The sequence below is a fragment of the Amphiura filiformis genome, chromosome 12 (assembly GCF_039555335.1).
Source record: "Amphiura filiformis chromosome 12, Afil_fr2py, whole genome shotgun sequence".
Taxonomy (NCBI): Eukaryota; Metazoa; Echinodermata; class Ophiuroidea; order Amphilepidida; family Amphiuridae; genus Amphiura; species Amphiura filiformis.
Genome location: NC_092639.1, coordinates 7,480,446 through 7,503,153, shown reverse-complemented (window position 1 = coordinate 7,503,153; position 22,708 = coordinate 7,480,446). Strand labels below are relative to the sequence as shown.

The 22,708-nt window shown below is 34.7% G+C and overlaps 1 protein-coding gene across 1 annotated transcript in view; it reads right to left on the bottom strand.

Moving 5' to 3' along the window:
* LOC140165592 (neuron navigator 2-like) overlaps window positions 1-22,708 on the bottom strand; it is a 498,228-nt gene that overhangs the window by 8,453 nt on the left and 467,067 nt on the right. The window contains 15 exon segments of the mRNA XM_072188876.1: window positions 940-1,140; window positions 1,884-2,199; window positions 2,930-3,103; window positions 3,674-3,784; window positions 4,608-4,779; window positions 5,477-5,615; window positions 5,617-5,646; window positions 6,893-6,994; window positions 7,423-7,701; window positions 8,078-8,228; window positions 8,467-8,525; window positions 8,528-8,620; window positions 11,252-11,269; window positions 12,075-12,313; window positions 13,988-14,210. Of these exon segments, the coding sequence (XP_072044977.1) occupies window positions 940-1,140; window positions 1,884-2,199; window positions 2,930-3,103; window positions 3,674-3,784; window positions 4,608-4,779; window positions 5,477-5,615; window positions 5,617-5,646; window positions 6,893-6,994; window positions 7,423-7,701; window positions 8,078-8,228; window positions 8,467-8,525; window positions 8,528-8,620; window positions 11,252-11,269; window positions 12,075-12,313; window positions 13,988-14,210 (2,307 nt within the window).

The following is a 22,708-nucleotide window of genomic DNA, read 5'->3' as shown; positions in this document are numbered from 1 at the left end:
CAAATGAAATTGCATCAATATTATTGTGATTCACAAAATGTTACGTTTTCTTCATAATTCAGACCTATTGGGTCTCATTTTAAATTGTTTATTATGCACCCACAAATGTTGCCAATTTTTGACATGTGGTGCCCTTGAACTCATTCAATGAAAACATATGTGACATTGGTACATCAGTACTAGAATAAATAACTAAATGAACAAGTAAAAGAAAGTAAACAAATAAATATAAATAAATCAAAATAATTTGGCACCAGCAGTATAGCAGCCAGCCCAGTAGCAATGATGCACTAAATTCAGTGGTCTGTCTGGGTAGAATATTTGAATAGAGTATACTATGGTTAGTTAGAAAATAACTCATAATATTATAAAGAAGGCATTATAAAGAAGAAATAAATGAGTTACTAAAGAAATTCTATTTACTTCTAATTGCAGGGAGGCAGGAATCTGTAATGTTAGCCAGCATTGAATAATAAATTAACAACACAACAAAGTAAACACAATTAGTTTAAACTCTGTGTAACAGCATTTAAACCCTCAACATAAAAAAAACTATGTATTTTTAATCTAAATATTTACAGTGATAAATATAATAACTAATAACCAATTAAAAACTACACATATCTTTTTGGATATCCACATAATTGATTTTATCAAAAAAATATTTTTGCATTAAACAGATGTCATTTGATCTAAAATGATTTTAAATTGATAAATATTGGTATTATACTATATATTTATATTATATTATTAATATAAATTGATACAAATATTAAACTTGGATTTTGGTGCTACTTTTTAACTTTAAGCTGAAAATCACTTCAAAAAGCTTCGCTTTCACGCTTAAAATACCCAGATTTGTAACATTTTTGCCTGTGTCACTTTTGGCAGCAATACATTCTTATTTTGTATATTTCCCCTCACCACGCCCCTTCTTACCAGTGGGTCTCCTTCAACATCACTCTGAGCTCCTTGCTGTGGGCCTTTGCTTCCAGTCTGAACATTATAGCCATCAAAACCAACATCCTCTGGTCTTAACCTCAGCAATGATGGCCAGTCTTGACTACTGCTTGGTAACCATGGGTAACCATCAATCACCCAATCTGCTGGATCTTCCCATGTACCTTTGCGGCCATATAACTATGTGGAAAAACACAATAAAATTATTAACACAAATGAGACCAAGGTATTCTTATTTAAGAAATAAAGGGTAATGCATTATCTTTTACACGCAAATAATGTGTCTGAGGCAGTAAAAACGTAAATAATGGGTGAGGCGCAGCTGAACCCATTATTTGAACGTTTTTAATGCAGAGGACACATTATTTGCGTGTAAAGGATAATGCTGCACCCTTTATTTCTATTCTATTACCACAAGACAAAATATCACATTTTTTGCCCAAATATTTCAAGTTGTTTACCTCAAGGTGGAGCGCTTCTATGCGTAGCCAAAGCGTAAGTGATAGTGAGTATTGCAGAACGCGTAACCAAGCGTAATGCTTTGTGTAACAACGCTAATATACTGCATCGCGCATTGCTGTGTGCTGTGATGCGAGAAGAACATAAAGTTCGTTGCCCTGGCCACTTTATTGCTAATTAATGGCCTTTCACGTGACGCGTTTCAACAAATCACAGTGCGCGATTTTGAATAATGGGTCGTGGGGGTAATAGAATAGAGTATAAAAGTATTGCTTTAACACCTCACCTTGTATCTGTCGTGTAATATAACATGGGAGATAGCCGTATTTTAAGTGGAATAAGGCATAAGCCGAGAACTACTCATTCTATTTTTCATTGTGAATTTTTCTGCAAATTCTGTTGGTTTTCTACATTGCAAAATGTGACCCTAAATACAGCATCAAAGTTTTGACTACTAATCTTACCTGTAGGCCTTCCCTGACAGCTTCTAACAGGTAGGGAACAATGGAATAGTTCCATAGATCTGTAAACCACACTTGAGAACCGGCCAAATCTACTGGACATGACAGGAACAACCTAGGACCAATGGTTACATCGGAGGAGTTATGCGTTTCTAGGAATTTGTTGAGATGCTGCCATACTTTTGGGATCCAGTCCATGATCTTGTTGAGGTCATTATTGCGCATGTTGTCACGGATTTCAGTTTCAACAAGTTTGCGTCGTAGATAGCGGCCTAGGAAGCCTTTAACTGGTTCCATATGGTTGGCACATAATACCCATCTGTGTAAGCAAAGAATAAGTTATTACATTATGTTACATGTTTTACCATTGCACATTCAGGAATTCAATATTAACTGTGTAACGGACTAGTAAATAATAGGTTCATCGGGTGCTAAAATGGAACATTTCAACCGGACTGAAAAAATATAGTACCTTGGTTAGTTGCCACTGGGAGTACTAAATTATGAGAGGCACCCTCTCATCACAATACTGAGGACAGTGTAAGAGCTTAATGAGTCATGTATGACATTAATTAATGCATATATTACAAAATAGTGTCCTTTTCCCCTTCTTTTATCACTGATTATTTCCAACCCCGGGACGGTACAAAAAATAACAAGTTGAACTGCCATTTTATGACTTAAGAATGGTTCAAAATTTGGACTGTTGTAATTAGTCTGTTCAACAGAGCCCTATATAGAGGCTCTGGTCTTTTCTCATTGCATGGCATGTAATAGACCTGACCGAGTGACATGTACCGAGTAGTCATTTTGAGACTCGAGATCCTCCAAATCAGTATAGGCAGTTTGTACAGAGTGCTGTGGGCCTGGGTGGTATAGCTATACTTTGCAAATGCACAAGTCATGACCAGCAATTACCTAGTGTGAAATATTTGCACAATAAGTGCAAATAAAATTGAGTACAAAATACTGAGTTACTTCCCATTTCATTTATTAACAGGCTCTGTATAGTATAGTATTGAGTAAAATTTGACAGGCGTTGCCTTTACCTGAAATTATGATGGAGTTGTAAGTTGGTGGATGAGCATGTTGCCTGGTTCATGGTACCAATGATGTATGGACATTTGTGATATCTGTAGTTAAGAAAACCATTGAAGACATCACCAAGGGAACCAACATGATGAAGGTTGTCTAAGATGATCACAGTAGGTAGGTCCAATGCACTAGAAAAAAACCAGCAAGATTACAGCTTGTTATTAGTGGAAACCAAACCTATTCTAAGGTTGATGCTTATGAAGTTCTACAAGGTTTTACACGCTTTTAACACTTTTCCCAAATGCACAGTACTGAATATTTTATATTTTCCTATTCTTTTGTACATGATCAGCAAACATAAACCAACTTTGATTGAAACACAAGTTTCTTGAAATGTGACTTACCCTAAATGGATCAGACTATCACCCCAGCTATACATTATTTGTTAACTCAACTTATTAATATTTTTGTAAATTACGGTTTGCGAATGTTGTCACAATGTACCATTAAGATTCGCCTAATGGCGCACATGGGCTACTTGCCTAAGGGTAAATTTCACATACAAATAGAGCGCCTCCTCTGAAAAACTCATCAAGAATTACGGGGATGTGCCTTTATTTGCAGGTGAGATTTTTACAGGAAGGCACTTTTAGTTTGTGTCCATATGCGCCATTAGGCGAATCTTTATGGTATTCAACTGGAATCATTTGTTTTGGATTGCCTACATACATGATATATATTTCCCAATGAGTACTTACTTTGCCTCGCATTGGTCTGCTATGTTCCCAAGATATTGCTGTAATTCTTTACTTGTTTTGTGATCTACATTGAAAGTTGCTATTGCACCCTCTGTTGGTTCCTTACCAGCTCTAAAAAAATAAAGTTTTCAAACAAATCTGTGATATACAAGTAGCAGTATAACGCTGTTTAAAAGAGAGAACATTATTGATATACTTGTTTACAGAAAACACCCATCATACTGTGGCTTGGTTTATATTATAAAAATGAGGACTCTCGATGTATTCTAAAATATATGGTATTCTGTGATACTTTTTGTAATGGATAGCAATTTGCTATTACTGAGTACCCCCATTCGTGACACAATCTGGTCCATGGGGCCATAGGAGACAAATTTGAAATATGGAGTAAAAAACAATAAAATACATAAGAAAATGGGCATCACAACTCTAGAACTTAAGAACAAGTATTTTAGATATTTTAAAAACTGTTTTCAGTATATGACAGCCTAACTGTTTGTATAAGGTAATAATTATAGTAACTCAAAAATGCCTCCTTATGGCTCCATAGAGCAGACTGTGTCACATTTAGGGTCTAATTTTGACATGCTGTAAAATCTACATGTAGTAAGTTTAAAGAAACCCCTGCCACTTAAAAAAGGAGTAAAATATTTATCTTTGAAGGTTGTGTTTTAGCCAATGTATAGGGAAATGTATAGGGAAAATACATTGCCTTTGCTGATAATAAAGCTTAACATACAGAATGGTGTCACCTTGAGTTTAGTAGCAGGCATGCCAACAAACCACCTTTGAATGTGTGTATATACCATCTGTGAGATTAGGTTAATGTGTGTGATTCAATACATTGACCAGCGAACTACAAACCTATGTCACTACAAGGGGAAACAAAGTATAGATGCTATAATATGTAGAGTGGCCATGCAAGAATCCTTACCTTTGTACTATATGTTCTGCTAATTTCTGTGCTAAATATGTCTTGCCTGTGCCACTAGGTCCACATAGGATAATACGTTTATGTTCCATTAATAATGAGATATACCTCTGTAAGATTGGTTTGGGGATAAGGCTCTCAAACACCAAGGAATCACAGCTATTTTGTACTACACCTGTAAGAAACAAGAATGAAGTTGATTATAATGAATGTGACAAAGAGTACTGTAGTTAACATCTAGCAGGCTCATCATGATGTCACTCCTGCTGGATTAGCTTGCAAAAGATGCATTCCAATTAATACTGACTGACTGACTGACTGACTTATTGAAACATCCATTATTATGCTTGTGATTTACAATCACATTTTTGTCCTTTTTCAATAAAAAAAAATACCATGGTTAGTGCAAGGAGACTTGTAATTAATGTCAAATATACAAATAGATTTGATATGGGATTATTGACAGATTTCATATCAATTGTAATGCATTACAAGTTTTGCTGTTAATCAAAAACCTGATTTCATCTTTTGTTGGATACAGATGTAATATAACCAGGAAATGTATCAGCTGGAAATCCACTGAAAAGAGGGTCAGTTCTCTGGGGTAACTAGAACTGAAAATGTGAGATAATTTGTTTACAAGATTGCATCTTGGATATGGAGGTGGTCATATTGGTTAGATCACTTCCATGGTTAGATGAGTGGGTGGGTTATCCTATGGGAATGTGCAAGGCTTATAGCACAAATTACTTCACCTGACAGAAGCACATACATTTCTTGCATAATACAATTGTGAAATTCTATATGTTATATAATGTTATATATATATATCTGAGTGATTTTGCTTGATGGCATCACATATTGCTACCTACCTTTAACATGGATCTGTATAGATGTATTGTCTCCTACTAGGTAACCACATGGAAGAAGTTCTGGAGGATCAGCATCCTTTGTTCTTGTTATTTCACCTACAATATACTGGCACACACTCTCAGCACTCAGGCCTAGATTGGGTTACAGGGTCAATTCTTAATACATATTCCTGTCAAGAAAATAATACATGACTCATTATGTTATTAGCAAATTAGAAAAGAAGCTTGCAATTAAAACAGTGATATTGCACACCTAATTCGAATAAAAATCACTTTAGTGGCTAGCCTGACAATTAGACTTGTTTCTGAACATCTTATACCAAAAATTAATGACAATTCTTAAACACTTGAGAATGTTCTTGCAATCTTATTGGTTCTTACCCATGTGATGTGACACGATATCACACACTTTATAATGAAAGACAAAGATAAAAAACTAGTTTGCGTCTGACGTCATCTGTCAATCAAAGTGTAGCACGGTTTGTTTACAAGTGCCGTGATGATATGAGTTGCTGAACACGTCAGTAAAACCGGGCGCCTTAATATATAATTTTGCACCTTCAAACATACAAACCATCTCAAAAGTTAGGTATTTATACTAGGAAACTTTCTTTCGTGAAGGCACCATGTCAACAATGCCTAGAAAAGTTGCTTTTTGCCTTGTAAAAGTACGTCATTTTTCGCCATTCACTGCTATTCCTTTTCTCCGAACAGCACCAGATAAATCAACCTTCCTTTTACGCGCTAATTAACCAATCATGGATCGTAGAGAATTTGATTGACAGTGACGTCAGATGCAAACTAGTCTTTTTATCTTTGTCTTTCATTATACGTGTGCATGTCAACGCAATACTCATACTCGCTATTAGAACCAATCGGAGGTGCATAGCAACAACGGGACTGATTAATTCTAAGCCCTAGGTAATTCCTTGTAAAATGTAGGATTTAATTTGATTAAAATTTGGCATACTCATGATTAATATATTTATTTGAATTGAAGTGTTTAAGAATGAGAATAAAGGTATTGTTTTTAGCTGCTGTCGTGCATCTATCATCTTCTATAATACGCGACATCATTATTTTTGGCGTAAGAAAATATAGATGTTGCCCGTGTTATATGAGATGATAGATGAACTCCAGCAGCTAAAAACAATACCTTTATTCTCTAAATTCTGAATACAGGTGTTTCTGACCAGTAGTGGGAGGGTGAGGTGAGATTGACCTGAACAATGTAATTAACAAGCATGGCTTGCAAATTCATGCTTGGCCAGGCACCCTGTCACAGGATTGCCACAAATTGTTGGTCCAATACAAAACAATAAACAAGTCATTATTTTGGTTAAAAACTATGGTAGAAGTTTTAAACATCACTGGGAGCTTTTGTTTTTCACTGACACTTCAAAGTGATCAACCTACCTTGAATATTCTCCTAACCACACTGTCCAGCGTGTCCCAATTAGTTTTGCTGCTTATGCCTATTGTACCAATCATCACTTCACCAGTTTTGGGAGTAGTACCCTGTACAGAACAAACAATGATGGATGGAAACATGGCTTAGCATCACACTGTGTTATACTTGGTTCCACTGATAAATGGCAAAACTCATTCATGTAGTTTTTGTTACTGGGCATGTCAATGGAGTCCCAACTTACACTCACATCAATTCACATTAAAGCGCATGCTAGTCACACATTATGCAAAGCACAACTAGTGCTGCGCCCAACTTCGTGCATGCTTTTATAATATATAGGGATCATAAATGTGATTTTCAGCCCAAAATGGCTCTTCTCCCACAACTTATGTAGGAGAGTGATGGCACTTGCACATTTTGCATTTACATTCCATTATATCTCACATGGGTCAAAAGCTACACAACAGAGAAATTAATATGGTTTTGTGAGATTTACTTTTCATTTGTAGTTGCCAATTTTTTGCCAACTACTTACCTCTATTTTGGGTGCATCAGGTGGTACCCCCACAGCAACGGTGACAATGATCCTCTGACTGTTATTGGTCATGCCAGAGTTATCATCTAATAGAATATCTAGACTACCATGTTCTGAACCCATGCTTAATCTATGCCTGTCCAGAGAATCTCTACTAAGGCGTTTGGATGACCCCAATGAGCTTAGGGATGCTTGTGATGAAGTGGCCTCCACTGACCGTCTCTGTGATACTTGCCGCTGGAGTCGTTCGTTCTCCGATTTCAGTGTCATCATTTCAGACTAGACAAATCAAGGGGGAGAAAGAAATAAGAGAATTATTAGTTGAGTTTAGGCTACTGTCGTTTGATATGTGCTTCATTTATTTTGGTCTATCAAATTTACACTTTAAAGGCTGTACTTATGCGAAGGTATGCAATGATTGTTAGACATGGCACAATTGACGGCCCTCATGAATATGCAAAAATTCAAAGCATACTTTGACTGTTGGAAAATAGTCTGTATCAGTCTATGATGGCTATATCCTGTAGTAATGATATGAAAACTGAACAATACAAAATTCTATTATTTAGCTAAATATAAATCAATGAGATGTTGTTATTCATGTCTAATGAATGACAAGATGTCATCCAGCAATGTTGTACATGTGTATGCCTACCTTCATTTTGTTAACAGTCTCCTTGAGTTGATCAAGTTGATGTTGAGATGTAAGAGCTTCTAATTTGATATCGGTAATCTTACTCTCCTTATCACGTAGCTGGCGTCGCAGGTTATTGATGGTGTCTTGACTCTCCTGGGCATCGTAGATACTAAAAGAAGGCAAGAAAATGAAAGAATCTTTACAACTTATTCCCTGCTTATTGATTCACTTTTCTTATTTCATTTTACATATAAACAACACAACTTCCAAACCTCAACAAGTAAAGTGTGGCTCGTGCTCTTACTACCACCTGTACTCCCTTGCACTGCATCTCCAGTTGTTTAATCTTTCCCCATTTGAATGAAATAATCGTAAGTGCTAAGAAAGTGACAAACTTGACTACTTACGCTGATGTGGATGCAGACGTCTTCATCTGTGATTGTGTCGGTGAATAACTACTATTGCTAGAAAAGATGCATTACTTTCCAGGTCCTCCACATCTGTAGTGGTCCCACTCTGTTTCTTCTTGCGACTAAATGCTGCGCGGAAAGAGCTTCGTAACTGCAAATAGTGAAAAGATAAACAGGTGGGATGAATTAGATGCATAATGATAAAGAGCATAGTTGATGAACAACAGCTTAAGTGATATACATTTAGGGATTCAATCATGTTTCACCGTTGTTCATCACCGTTTAACAACGATGCGTCGCTGTCGTCTGCGTGGTTTACTTGCGAGGGCAGCTTTAGCTGCCCGAGTAAGTAAACCATGCAGATGCGCCGGACGCGAAGTTGTTAAACGGTGATGAACAACGGTGAAACATGATTGAATCCTTTCAACAACTAAAAGAAGCTAAAGATCGATAATTCACGGATTATTTCACGAGGAATGTCAATTAATCATTGCCACTCAGCCTTACAAAAACTTCGATGATTGCTCTGTTAAAATTAGCAACAAACCTGGGATAAAACTACAGAATAAAACTGCAATGTTTAGCCGCTACCTGACAAATACTGAATTCAACTTGTAAGCTTGCATACGCACAAAGGTTCCAGACATGACGAATTTTACGCTCTCGCGAACGCCGTATTCTCGCTTCGCGATCGCGTATACGCTACAGTAAAAGTGTGGGTTCATCACGGATTAACAACGGTTGGCTCCTGTATAAAGGTATAGGAAGAGTTGTTGAAAACTCTTTGCAAAATATCCAATAAAAGCATATTAAAAATGGTTGCTGAATTAATTATCCAATTGGCTAAAAATATACTTGTAACATTGCAGTCGTATTATTGCATAATTTTGACAATTTTAACCTCCATGATGTAGTGATGTAGAATACATCTGCAAGCTGGCAACTAAACCTGTGCAATCCAAAATTATGTATGTTGAAATGTCACTTTAAGGGGTAGTCGCACAACAGATACTGAGTAAACACCACTAGATGGGACCAAATGGACAGCATCCTCACTCCCAATTGCAAAAGAAAACAAGAAAACCTTAGGGAGGGACAAATTAGTTTTCCTGCATGTTAGGTTGAAATAGACATTGCAATCAAATCTTGGGAAGGACCATACTTACATACTATCACCATATTGTTGTTGCACACAAAGACCATTCTTATAATTATCATATTCATATTCCTTATGCACAGATCCCAATCAATATAATATATTACGCTACATGCATGACCTGAATTCCTATACAACATAAAAAGTGTTTTTTCTATTTGAACATGGAAGGATGATAAATTATAATATTATACTACATGCATGTTTTAATATAGGTTCCACACATCCAATAACACATACACAATACATACAAACAAAGCAAGTCAATGTATTGGAAATAACTAGCATTTAGTGATGAGAACAACTCAAATATTTTTGGAGAGCTAGTCCATAGAGAATTGAAAACATTTGCTTATCAAAATATGAAATAAAGAAAATCAAAAGAAATAAGTAAATAAAATAAATAAAATAAGTAAATAAATATGGTAAAGTATGTTTGCATGCCTGGATATTCACTAGGCTCACTAGGCTGTTAACCTTTTCAGATTGCAGAAATTTTGTGGCACAAACTTGTGTTTTACAGTAATTAAGATTCTAAATACAGAAATAAAATGATAATTATACTGTCATTACTGTGGGAATATGTTGCATTATTATTGTGTGCGTAAAAATATGATGAAATACCAAATGGTAACAAACAACATGCAGAAGAAATGAAAGAACAAACAAATAAAGAAATGTAAAATTATAATCTGAAATTCTCAAAGGAAGGGTTATAAGATTTAATTTTTTATCTTTATAGTGTCACTATCATACTGCTAACAGGCTTGAATTAAATACACGTTCCTTATCTAAATAGTGATTCTTAGTGTCCTCAAAAAAGTTTTTATAACAATTTTGTTATTCCCTTTGAGCTCATTTTCTGCTAACACACACTGACAGAGATGAAATTTGAAAACTTATTGTGGCCTTATAATTAGACAGGCTGAAAAATTATATATCAACAGCAGAGATGTACTAGCCATGGTAAGAATAAATAACTTTTGTGTGTGTTTATTGTGGCACTTGTCAGACACAGAAATCTTACTTCCTTATGAAAGACATTCAAGTTAATATCAAATTTAATCAAAATTGCTCCAAAAATGATGTTATTTTCATTGTTTTTTTCCTTTCATGATATGATATATGATCTTTTCACATAGTAGTAGTAATAGAATCCTGCAATTGATATTTCATTAAATTATCCTACCGATATCCTGGTAATTGATATCAAACTTGTTTTGTTAATTACTGAACAAAATATATGAAGGGCTGCTTGCTATTAGTTTTGATTTATTCAGAGGTGAAAAAAAGATGTGAGAACCATTTACACATGCAAGTGAATATACATGTATAAGTGTGGATAGTTTTCAGGTAATCAAAATATGCCTTTCAATATTTAAGAGTAAAATGCAAACCATAATTACAAACTCAAACAATTTGAAAACATTATGAATAAATAATTAATATGATATAAAGGTGGATGGATGATGTAAAAGCAGACGTGGTAATATTTACACAGGATTAACAGACCATGGATAATACTGAACATTAATGAAGATAAACAACGATGGTGTAGATAGGCAGGCAGACAGACAGGAATAGAGGCACAACATAATTCATTATATGTGTGACTGCATGCATTACCTTCTCCCCAGATGACATCTGTATTTGTAGCAGGGAATGAATGATGCAGTAACAAGGAAGAAAGTAAAGAAGGAGAAAAGATACCAGGATGAAAGAACAATTAATGACATTTGACAGAAAGAAAGGATTAGTAGTCTAGATTCTTGTTGTTAATTAACATTATGCTGTTTTAGAAAATCAAATTGTGTGTTCCAAGCAGTTCCCAACTTACACATATTAGTTGAGTTCCTTAATTTTGACCCATTGCATAAAATGTGAATACAGCTAAAAGGCTACTAAAAATTGATTCCAAGTTTTCCATCACCCGCCTGGAATTCTTTCTCATACTGGCCAAAACCTTCATTATTTTCATGAAATTATCTAAAAATCTTTTCTCAATCTGTTGCAAAAATGTCTGTAAGAGGACCTAAGCATTAATCCCTGTTTTAACATGGTCTGACATCAACAATATCGGTAATAATGAAACACAGTAAAATAATGAATAATGAAAGAGTCAGCTCATCACTCGGCATAAAATATGTGACGGGAAACTTAACATCAGCTTTCATGAGTCTATTAATCAGGGACAGAATTGTATCACTATAGAGCATGTGTGGTTGGTTTATGATATCACCCACCACCAGTTAAATGAGTGTATTTACAAATAAACGCATACATTAACAAACAGACCAACATTAGTACAAACAATAAAACCCACAAACATAAAACCTGGAGGAAATCAACAATCATTGCATTATTATTCCTCCAAACAAGTAAACATTACAAACATTTTAAAGTAATCAATAAACCAAAAAAATATTGGTATTATTTGTCATAAACCTACCCAGTTCTTCTTCTTCTTGTTCTTCTTATCAGTCAATTCACTATCTGTAGCGGCAGACCCAACACTGGACATACTGGTCATACTGGCAAGGCTGGACATAGAGTCCGAGGACATCTGACGGCTGATGCGCTCTTCTGGTGTGCTCCCTGCGATAGGCCAAGGAGGAGGAGCAAAATTGCGTGTAAATGCTGGAGGATAATACGGTGGGTATGCGTTGTCATGCACGTTGTAGTTGCCTTCTACAGGTGCAAGGTAAGCAAGCACGCAAGCAAGCAAGGAGACAATGGGGCAAAATGGGAGAAAATAGAAAAAAAATGACAACATCACAATACACCAGAAGAAGCAAGCAAAGAGGTCAAAAATAAAATGCCATATAGAGTTATATGAACTAAATGAAAATGCAAGACAAGCCAGAATGAAATGAATCTGACTGGAAGCATTACATTTTCTGGGCACCAAATTACTCAAACAATGAAAATAAATGTCCAGGAATCAATCAGGTAAGGGTATACATAGTTTTAGTAGATTGTTCTAATAAAAAAATGTTTCTAGATAGGAAATGGTTAAATTACAAGAATGCATTTTGAGTAAAAATTGCATAAAAGATTCATTGCTGTCAGAACTAATGCAATGATTATTGTTTGGGCAATGCTTTGTAGGCTTATTGGACGCGCTGTATATTGTGTACATAGCTTTAGACCAATATTGCTAGCTATATGATAAATGCCTGCTCCAAACGTGAGCTGCTCTCTTTTGCTGACGTTACATGTTGCTATTAATAATCTACCAGAATTGGTGACTAATTATATCTAAAGTCACATTATGTAAATTGATCAGAAGACAAATACATTGCTAGCTAGTATTGTGCGTATTGTGCAAATTTTGCAATAAAATAAACTGCCTAATGAACTTACCTTGTAATATAAATGCTGTCATAAATAACATTTGCTAGATTTATTGTCAGTTTTAAAGGGATGGGGTTAAGGTCCACTATTTCATGGCAACAAACCAACCACTATTTATTTACTCATTGGTAATACACACTACATGTGTTAAACCAGGCTGATTAAAACAAACATCAAATTGTTTTACAATTAAGTTAATAAATAATTAGGATCCTGAACAAAAAATGGGAATGGGATTGAACCATTGAACAATAGCATAAATAAAACCACAAGAAAAAGATATTTTTACTTGAGAAATAAAATAAAGGGTTTTGCAGAAAAGAGCACCCTTGTATTCAAAGTTTCATGCAAATTGGCAGAATTACAACAAATAACACTATTTTACAATGGTTTTTGAAAAGTACTTTACATACATTCTGACAAATAAATGCCAAGGGCAGCTATAGATGGCAGCTCACACATTTAGCAGAGGTAAAAAACAAATAATCCATTTGCAGTATGAAATAGCAGAAACAGAATCAGAGGAGCAGAGAGCAGCCATAGGCTTCTATAGCTTAGGAAAAAGTTGGAAATGCAATATCCCACCACAAGGAGTAGAATTTGGCATATTGGTTTTGTAACAAAATATTTACATATAACTAATTTATAAGCTAACTCAAAATGTTTGCTTTGGCTACATACAAAATAAATAACCAATATAGGGTGTCTTGTACTTTTTCACATCACAAGTCTTAGCTCATTGTCTGTTTCCATGAAATATAGTAGTTGAATGAATTATTAAATGCATGATAAAGATGAAAAATAATTTAATGTAAACAATTAGCTTTTGATCCACAGAAAATCATATACATATTGCTTTGTTTGTGTTTTGTTTGATTCTTTGTCTAATTTTTGTATTCTGGATAGCATATTTATGATACAAGTTGAATACATTACTAAACATGGCTGTTGAAATGAGTGTCTTTAATATGGAACTAATTTTGAGGAGAGGAACCCTGGCTGGCTTACCTTGACTGTCTTTGGATGTAAAAGAAAGCTTCCTGGGTAGTGTGCTTGATTCCCCTGGTAAAATTGATGAGTCTCTTGCGTTGCTGGATTGGATCTTGAGTAACTCTATTCTGTCACGTAATTCTTGTAGCTCGCTATCTTTCTGATCGGCATTGCATGTAAGCATTTGAAGCCTGTTTGTCATATTAGACAGACTTTGTTCAAATGCTGCCACCACATGGGCCTGCAGAAATAAAACAAAAAGAAAACAATGCACATGGTTATTGAGGTACTCCTATTTTGTCTTTCAAGATTGCTGAATAAGTTAGAAATGCATGCAGCAATAGATGGGATAAGGGACATAAATATATTGAGTGCAGAAGGTGTGCATGAGTTAGATTGGTGAGGCAGCATAAGTAGACTGTGTTGTTTTTGATATTATGTAGTCCTCCAGGTCTTGTGCTAATAGCCAATACAGCAGTATAATCTTTAAGAATATATCTCCTTTATCCATAACAATATTTGTTCCAGTTTTCTGGTTGATGCTGGTATTCCTACAATAAACAAGAATATATCCCTACCTACTGAGCAGTTTTCTGCATATCCCAGTGCTCTTTCTAGTAACAGAATGAACTCTTTTACCTGGAAGGCTGGGTACTGGAGACCAGTAACAAACAAACATGTTTTTCAAACACAATGACGAATGTGAAATCAAAGTTGCAAATCATATCCCATACCAGCACAGGACTATAATGTTACAGGAATACACTTGTAGAGTCAACCTTTGTATCTGACTGCCTAACACCACCTAACTCCACTACCATATACAAATTATTGCACAAATCTTTCAGCTCTAATACAACTATTTCATTGAATTCTAATCTTCTTCCATGTAATTATGCTAACCAAACCAAGCAAATCCTGCCACATTCTTTCAATCTGCATTCTTATCCTCCTCAACCACATAATAAGTTCTTTTATCTTGACTGCAAAGATTTCAAGCCTAATCCAATTGTTTAACCAGATTTTCTTCTCATTTCTTGCTTTGTTCATTAAGGCATGATTTCATAACCTAGTTTTGCCTCAGAGAAGATAAAAATCAGTCAAATCTGAGGTCATCATGTGAATCCATGCCCATGTCATAACTGCTTTTTGCAGGGGGTCGACTCTATACACTCAGCATCATATGTTGGGGGCTCTTCAAAAATCACATCAAGCACTTATTAGGATGGAAAATGAGACAGGTGTACATTAGATTCATACATGCATAGATTTAACCAAATAATAATTAGAGATCTTCAATTGACCTCAAAATGGCACCAACACAATGCAACAGCGATTTTTGTTCAATACAAAGCTTAACTAATCAAGAACTAATAATTCTTGCAGTATTGTAATATTTTCCATACCTTACACCTCTATAATTCAATTTGTGTTGTGACAAAGACACTTAGCATAGCAATTGTCTATCATGATGTGCTGTCAGCTGTGATATTAGCTTCTGTTCAAATACAATTTTTACAGTTGCTGTTGATATTTGATTTGATAGCCAATGCGATCATCATTACAAATAAATCTTATTTTGTACAAAATAAGATGTATTAATATGTAAGGTCAGTTCATGCTGCCATTGACGCTGCAGCTGCCAATCAGCCACCAATGAGTAGTATGATGATGACATGGTAACACTGGTAACAATATTGGCAAATTGCTCCGTGTTAAAGGAGTATTTTGTGAGCCTAGTATCCTCTTTTTGTGACATTTTTCAGTAGATATCCACTAAAAAACTTGTGTCCAAAATTTCAGCTGATTCTTATTTTGCATTTGCCAGTAGTAAAAAATCTTAACTTTTTTTGAGAAAAGTGGGGGATGAGGCTGTTGATCACGAAATGTCCCTTTAAGCATAAGAAACTTGTTCATTACCCCACACATGCAAATGTTAGAGGAAGAACAAATATTTATACAGTGGATAACATGTCTGCTACAACATGGATTTCTACCATTATAAAAGGTAAATATTAGTAAAGTGATGTGGTAGAAGCCATCAATTTTGCATAATGCCAAGTCATCCATTGCCCTACATATGATTACTCGCTTGCTGTCAAATTTGAATAACAAATGAAAACTCAAGAGGCATTGTTAATTTCTCTCAAGTATACGATTTAAGCTTTTGATACAGGATATATCATATGAGGTACGTAGTCTACGTACCCTCAAAATATTACTCTCTAAGATGCAAAGATTTGTTGCTAATGAATGATTCACTGGTTTCCACCAGGGATATCATTCTCTCAGCTATGGATACAAATATATGCAGATGTATAGTATGCAAATCTACTACTATTCCAGTTTGCGAAAAAATAGAATGGGATGCACTCAGTTGCGAGTTGTGTAATTTATGACTGGAGCGCGCTTACGACAACTCGCGTAATAATAAAAGTTTCGAATAATTTTTGCCACCAGTTCTGAACGGAACAAACTTTATCATCTGCCACTCTCTCCCAGCACACTTACCTTTATTCACTCATTTCAAACATTCTATTTCAAACATAAATCCAAACAACTATTTCTGGCAGCAAGCTTTTGTTTTGATATCTCATGTTGTAGGTACAGCATTTGTCATTGTAATTAACAGATATCCAACACTGTGCTAACAGATGCACACCTGGTTTTCAAACACTTTTGTTGTGGTTAAAATCATTTTAAGGTCATTTCAAGTTCAACTGGTATTCTTATAGGCACATGGTCTAGCCAACTCATTAACATACCTCATTCACACTATATATCAATGGTATTTTGTTTTTCTCTACAATAATCTGGTATTGATTGTGGATTTATTGGCACCTAAAAATCAGCACTGTAAAGCAATATTATAAAAACATTTGTTGTTGTTGCAAATTTAAGTAACCCATTTGTCTCAATTAATTTTGTAATTGTATTGTTATACCATTAAACACCTTTTAAATAACTGCACTTTTTGGCAATTCAATTTTGTGAATGGTAGCTTCTAATAAAATTAGCAAAGTTTTAAATTACTTATCAAATTGAGCATGTCTAACAATATCTGTAGCAATTTTAGAATTCAGAGAGTTGGGATTAATGTTAATATTATTATTTATTTATTATTTATTAATTAATTGTTATTTTGCCTGAATAAATGATTGACTATGCCAACATATTTCAGTTATACAAATTATCTGTGACAAATAAGTTTCCATATCATATCAGAAACCCATAAATGATTCAGTTTGTGGTAATAATTACTTTGGACCAATGTTATTCTAAACAACTAAACCCACCACAGAATCTAGCCCAAACCAAGTAGTAATATTCTTCTATCTACAGCAGTTGAGTTAATCATAATAATGTGGCATTCACACTTGCTTTGCTCTAAGACGAGTCTCTGTATCTGTTTGGGTGAAGCAGCCAGCATATGTGATGCAGTCACCATTGGATATGATAGTACAAGTCTTTTCAAACACTAACCCATGGGCTTTACACGTACATGTGCTTCCAAATAGAGCAAGATATAGAACGAGGACACAATTGCCTGCAAATCAGCTCAACCCATAGCCCGTTAGTCAGTTAAACGATGCTATCATAATGGTCTCATTTGCTGTATGATAATCCTCTCTGGCTCCTCATCGCGTCCGTTGATGGTATACCCATCTTCCTAGCCTTTTGGTTCGTTTTTTTACACACAACAACCTATAGGCTGTTGCGAGTTCTTTGTGTAAATGTCACATTCTTAAGTTTTGTATGAAGGACAAGTACAAAAATGAATAGCCAAAAAATGGATGTGTTTCTACTTCTGTTGTTGAATACATCAATTCCACACCGTATATAATTTGGATGGATTGAAATTTATGTGATTCAATTGTAAGACAACCCACTAATTATTTATGCCTGGGTGTTTATGTGAATAAGAATTAACAGGGAATAATGGGCCAAGCTATAGACTGGCTAGGTATCATCACAGCAAAATAATGCTAACAAATACTGGAATCTTTTAAGATTCAAGTATTTGAATTTAAACATTAGTATTTTATTTGTGTGTAAACATTAAAATGTTGTTTAGAGGCACTGACAAAAATAACATATTAAATATTCAGTGACATCACCAGTACTTTTCCCAATTAATTTCATGTCAGCAGACATTCAAGTTCAATATAATAACTACATGTCTTACAGGGTGTTAGCTAGACACCCATCCTCCTCTTCCTTTGGACAGGCAGTTTGCTCCTGGGAGAGGCAAAATTAATGCATGTGACATATGCTGAATTCTAGAAAATAATGCTTGAATAAGTTCTGTGAACTGGGTGAACTCACAAGACCAGACAAATAAAGTAAGGCTATAATGGCAATATTCACTTGATCTAGATGAACCCCTAGAAGTCTGGTTTATGTTTTTAGGGACAAATTTTGGACAGGCAGTTTTGGGTGAAAATGACAGGCACTTGTAAAAATCCTAGCTAAGACCAAGACCCTGCATGTCTGATGTGATTGCCCTCCAAGATAAATCTATTAGTATTAATCATGTCTACCATATCTTCATATTTCAAGAAAGAAGTTCAAATACCTAATACAATGCTATTTCAAGTCATTTCATACAACATACTGCTAATTGGGTTGCAGACATATTTTCACAATTCATATTAACCATTGAAAACAACAAAACCTTCCGATCTTTAGAGTGTGCTTAGTTACAAAATATACAGATCCTTTCATTTGTTTCTTTAGTCATTTAAGTTAATAATTACATTATCAGAAGTTCATTGCTTTTGAACAAAATGCGTCTCATCAGCAGAGAGCAATACAAATGACAGCCAATGGCACTTTCTACTAAATACATTATTCAGAATGCCATGCAGTGAGCTAGCTACCCTGTGAAAATGTGAGATAAACACAAGCCAAGCATTGGAAGCTTCATTTCATATCCTACATGTACAGTGAAAATGTGAGATAAACACAAGCCAAGCATTGGAAGCTTCATTTCATATCCTACATGTACAGTGAAAATGTGAGATAAACACAAGCCAAGCATTGGAAGCTTCATTTCATATCCTACATGTACAGTGAGAATGTGAGATAAACACAAGCCAAGCATTGGAAGCTTCATTTCATATCCTACATGTACAGTGAGAAAATAAAATTTTACTTTTCCCTGATTTTTGAAGAAAAAACAACAAATTCTTTTGATTTATCTGTAACAATTTTTAACAAACAAATCTGTATTTCTGCAAAAAAACATTTGTTTATACTAACGTCAAAGCCAAGCAAACTTAGGTTGTTTATCTTTTTCATGCATGTTAGGTTGTAAAAATAAAATATGACTTCATTGACCCATCCTCAAATCTGGTTACCTGTACATGCAAGTCAAAAGAAACCTTTTCAGTGATCATCATATGAACTTGAACAAAACTTGTCGCCTTTTTTGTGATCTTTTTCAAGCTTATTTGGACCAAAATGTAATAGTCGCTGTGGTGTGCAAATTCTCACTATGTTACCTGTACACCTGTGAAAATATAATTCTGCCTGAATTTAACATGAGAATCCAACGTTTTGTAAATGTTATTCGTCACCCAGTACGCATGCTTCAAATTTTGTAAAAATCATGGATTCTCATTTTCTCAAGGTGTATCAATGTTCACCTGGTTTCTGCAGTTGGTCATAAGGGAGGTCAACACCCATATCACATGGAGAGGTGTGTTTAGATTAAGATGGTAACATATCAAACACGTCCATGAACTGTTGCAACTAAAACCCGGGACTAAAACCTATGGATTAGGTCTACGTTTATCACAATTACAGTCTACACCTGCAAAATTACATTTTTGAAAATGAAGAGCAATATTTAAATGTTAATGAAATATTTGAAAAATAGCCATTAACCCAACTATAATATTTTAGCGGCAACGATTTGAACTAGTGCCAATGATGACCTAGTCCAAAAAAAGTCAATTGGACTTTTTACTTAATACACAATGACTCATTCTCAAACAATAGGTAAGCCATATTGATATTCATTTTCATATCCTTAATGTACACTGCAAATCCAAAGATCAATTTTTTGCATGCACCTCAACTATTAAACTGTAGGATCACATAGAAAGATCCGATACAATCACTAAGTATCAGTGATACATGCAAATTTACAACAACAAAAAACTGGTAAATTTCCAAAGCTTTACCTGGGGTTGTGCAGGCATCTTCAACATCCAACTCCTGATGGATGGTTATATATCCAAGTGTAAAGACTTACAACTTTCCAGTCAAAATAATAGGCCCCTATCTCTCTCATTGGCTCACTCAGAAGTCAAAACACACCTGGCTGTGGCCAAAGATGAACTGGACACTTATGAACTATTCTATGTACTTGAGTGACCATTCAGTGTTTCTAGACTACAAACAAAAACTTTTTATTTCCCTACACTGAAAATCAAACTTATTTTTCAACTCAAGCTCAAGTACTGTTTTCAAATTGTACTTCCAGGTTTGTTATTGCACATTCCTGTCTCTTTATTTTAACACTCTTTTCAGTTTTAAATATTTTTCATGTAAATCTAAAATTATAATAAAGTAGTGAAGTATATTATTTCCTAAAATAGCAACCTTATTTTGAGTCAACTTTTCTCAGCAGCAGATCAGTGGGTGGCAGTTTAACAATAATAGAAGCTGAAATGGTAAGTGATATTTTACAGAGAAAGAAAAATTACAGGCCCTTTAGTCACTCTAATCCTTATCAATTAACCTCTTAGGGAGTATACAATATGGCTAAAGAAACTTATATGCCTGACACAATGTGGCTAAGAAAATACTGTTTTATTCACAACAAAAATGACTTCTGTTACAACCTTTGTACTGATATTATAGGATTTGGGTCACTGATCTTTGAAGTCCATATAAGGCTTGCTTGAACCAAATTAAAGATGTAGATGATCAAAACTGGCATAAAAACAGAATATCTGTTCTGAATCTTACAGACCTGTTTTGAAAATCTAGGCAAAACAAATATATTCAATGCAAAGATTTGGGCAAATTGCTTTTGAATTAATCTTTTTTTTTTTTTGGTAATAAAATTGGAGTAGGTCACTTTTTGATTTCATTTCATTTTCATTAGTAAATTTATTGACCCAGATGTTTATTATTTGGAAGTTTTGCTAATAAAATCAAGTTTTAAATTCACAAAAATGTGAAGTACACACTATAAACTGTGTAATTACATTTAATATTCTGGAAATAAAATCAAAGAAACTGTGACCATTAAATACAATCTAGTCTAGTGAAAATGGTTCCAAGTGTATAAGTAACCTTTTTCAAATGCTGTCCTGTATAGAACCTTAAATAGTTTTACAAAGAACTGAAAAGATTCTGCAAAAGCCAGAAAGAACCATTTTAGATATGAAAAAAGTTCTGTAAAAAAACAGAAAGAACCATATAGGGATTCTTACAATCTTCTAGGACCACTTTCTCTTGAGCTGTTCCCCTGTATGTTAATATGTATGTAGAGCCCCTAGAACCTTTTTTCTTTCTTTCTAAAAGTGTATGAATTTCTTAAATCTGTCCAATTCTCACTCTTACTTCAAAAGCATATACTTCTGAGTCCACAGCCTGGCATTCTAGACTACTACATGTATCCTTTCCTCAAACTGTTGCAATTAAATCTCTTCGAGTCCTCTTCAAACCATTTTCTACCCCATTGCAACCCATCTCTATGATAATTCTACCATTTATAACCAATTGGCAAGTATCCTCTGACCATCTGGCTATACAGTCCACCTTGTCATGACACTCCATTAGGCCATCTTTGACTTGATGAAATCAAACAATTATCATCTCATTTCATACATAATTTATTTCTACAATTTATACATCTGTAAAAAGGTCTCTTTGCCTCTCCATTCTTCATCAAAGTGGTGGCATTTGTATCAAGCCAATTAGCATCTCACTCATTTACAGTAATTGTCTCTCTTTATAATGATAGTTTGTGTGCCTCCTCAATTTGATATGCCTATTATTATATTATTATCAATAACTTGTTATTATCAATAATAATCATTGTGTTGTAATTTCCTGATACAATTATAATAATGCTGAAAGTGTTCACACGGTCAGCTCCTCACCATCATATCCTAACCACTTATGGTTATATCTAAGATCCAGTCCACACGAGTGTGTTTCCCATCTATTACAATCGTGTCATAATCGTATTAGGAAATTAGAATTGCATATCAGCTCAATGTTGTCGGCATACTACAATCGTGTTCCATCATTGGGCCGGTTCGTAGCATGATCGTGTCGTAATTGCCAATGAAAATTACCCCAGTGTACACATTTTGTTGTTGTATCATGTTTAGTCCATGGACTCCATAATTACCATGGTGTGTGTATAACCAGATGTGATGACATGATGACGAGGTGCTGACCGTGTGGATACTCTCATTGTTCATTGATTACAATTTTATCGTAATCGGAAAATTACGACACAATGACGAAAATATACTGGTGTGGACTGGGTCTTAGTCAAAACTGTTTTACATTTAACTTGATGACATGTTTCAAAGAATCCAATTGTCATGCAGTCTCTGGTTATAATATTGATTGTGGTTTTGGTACCAGACTGAGAAAATCTACTTTGGCACAAAATGTTTTTATGTTAAGATGGGATATGTATGTCATTTTCAACTTGATAATAAGGTGATTGATTGATTAAAGGTAGCCTAGATTAAGGCAATTGAATCC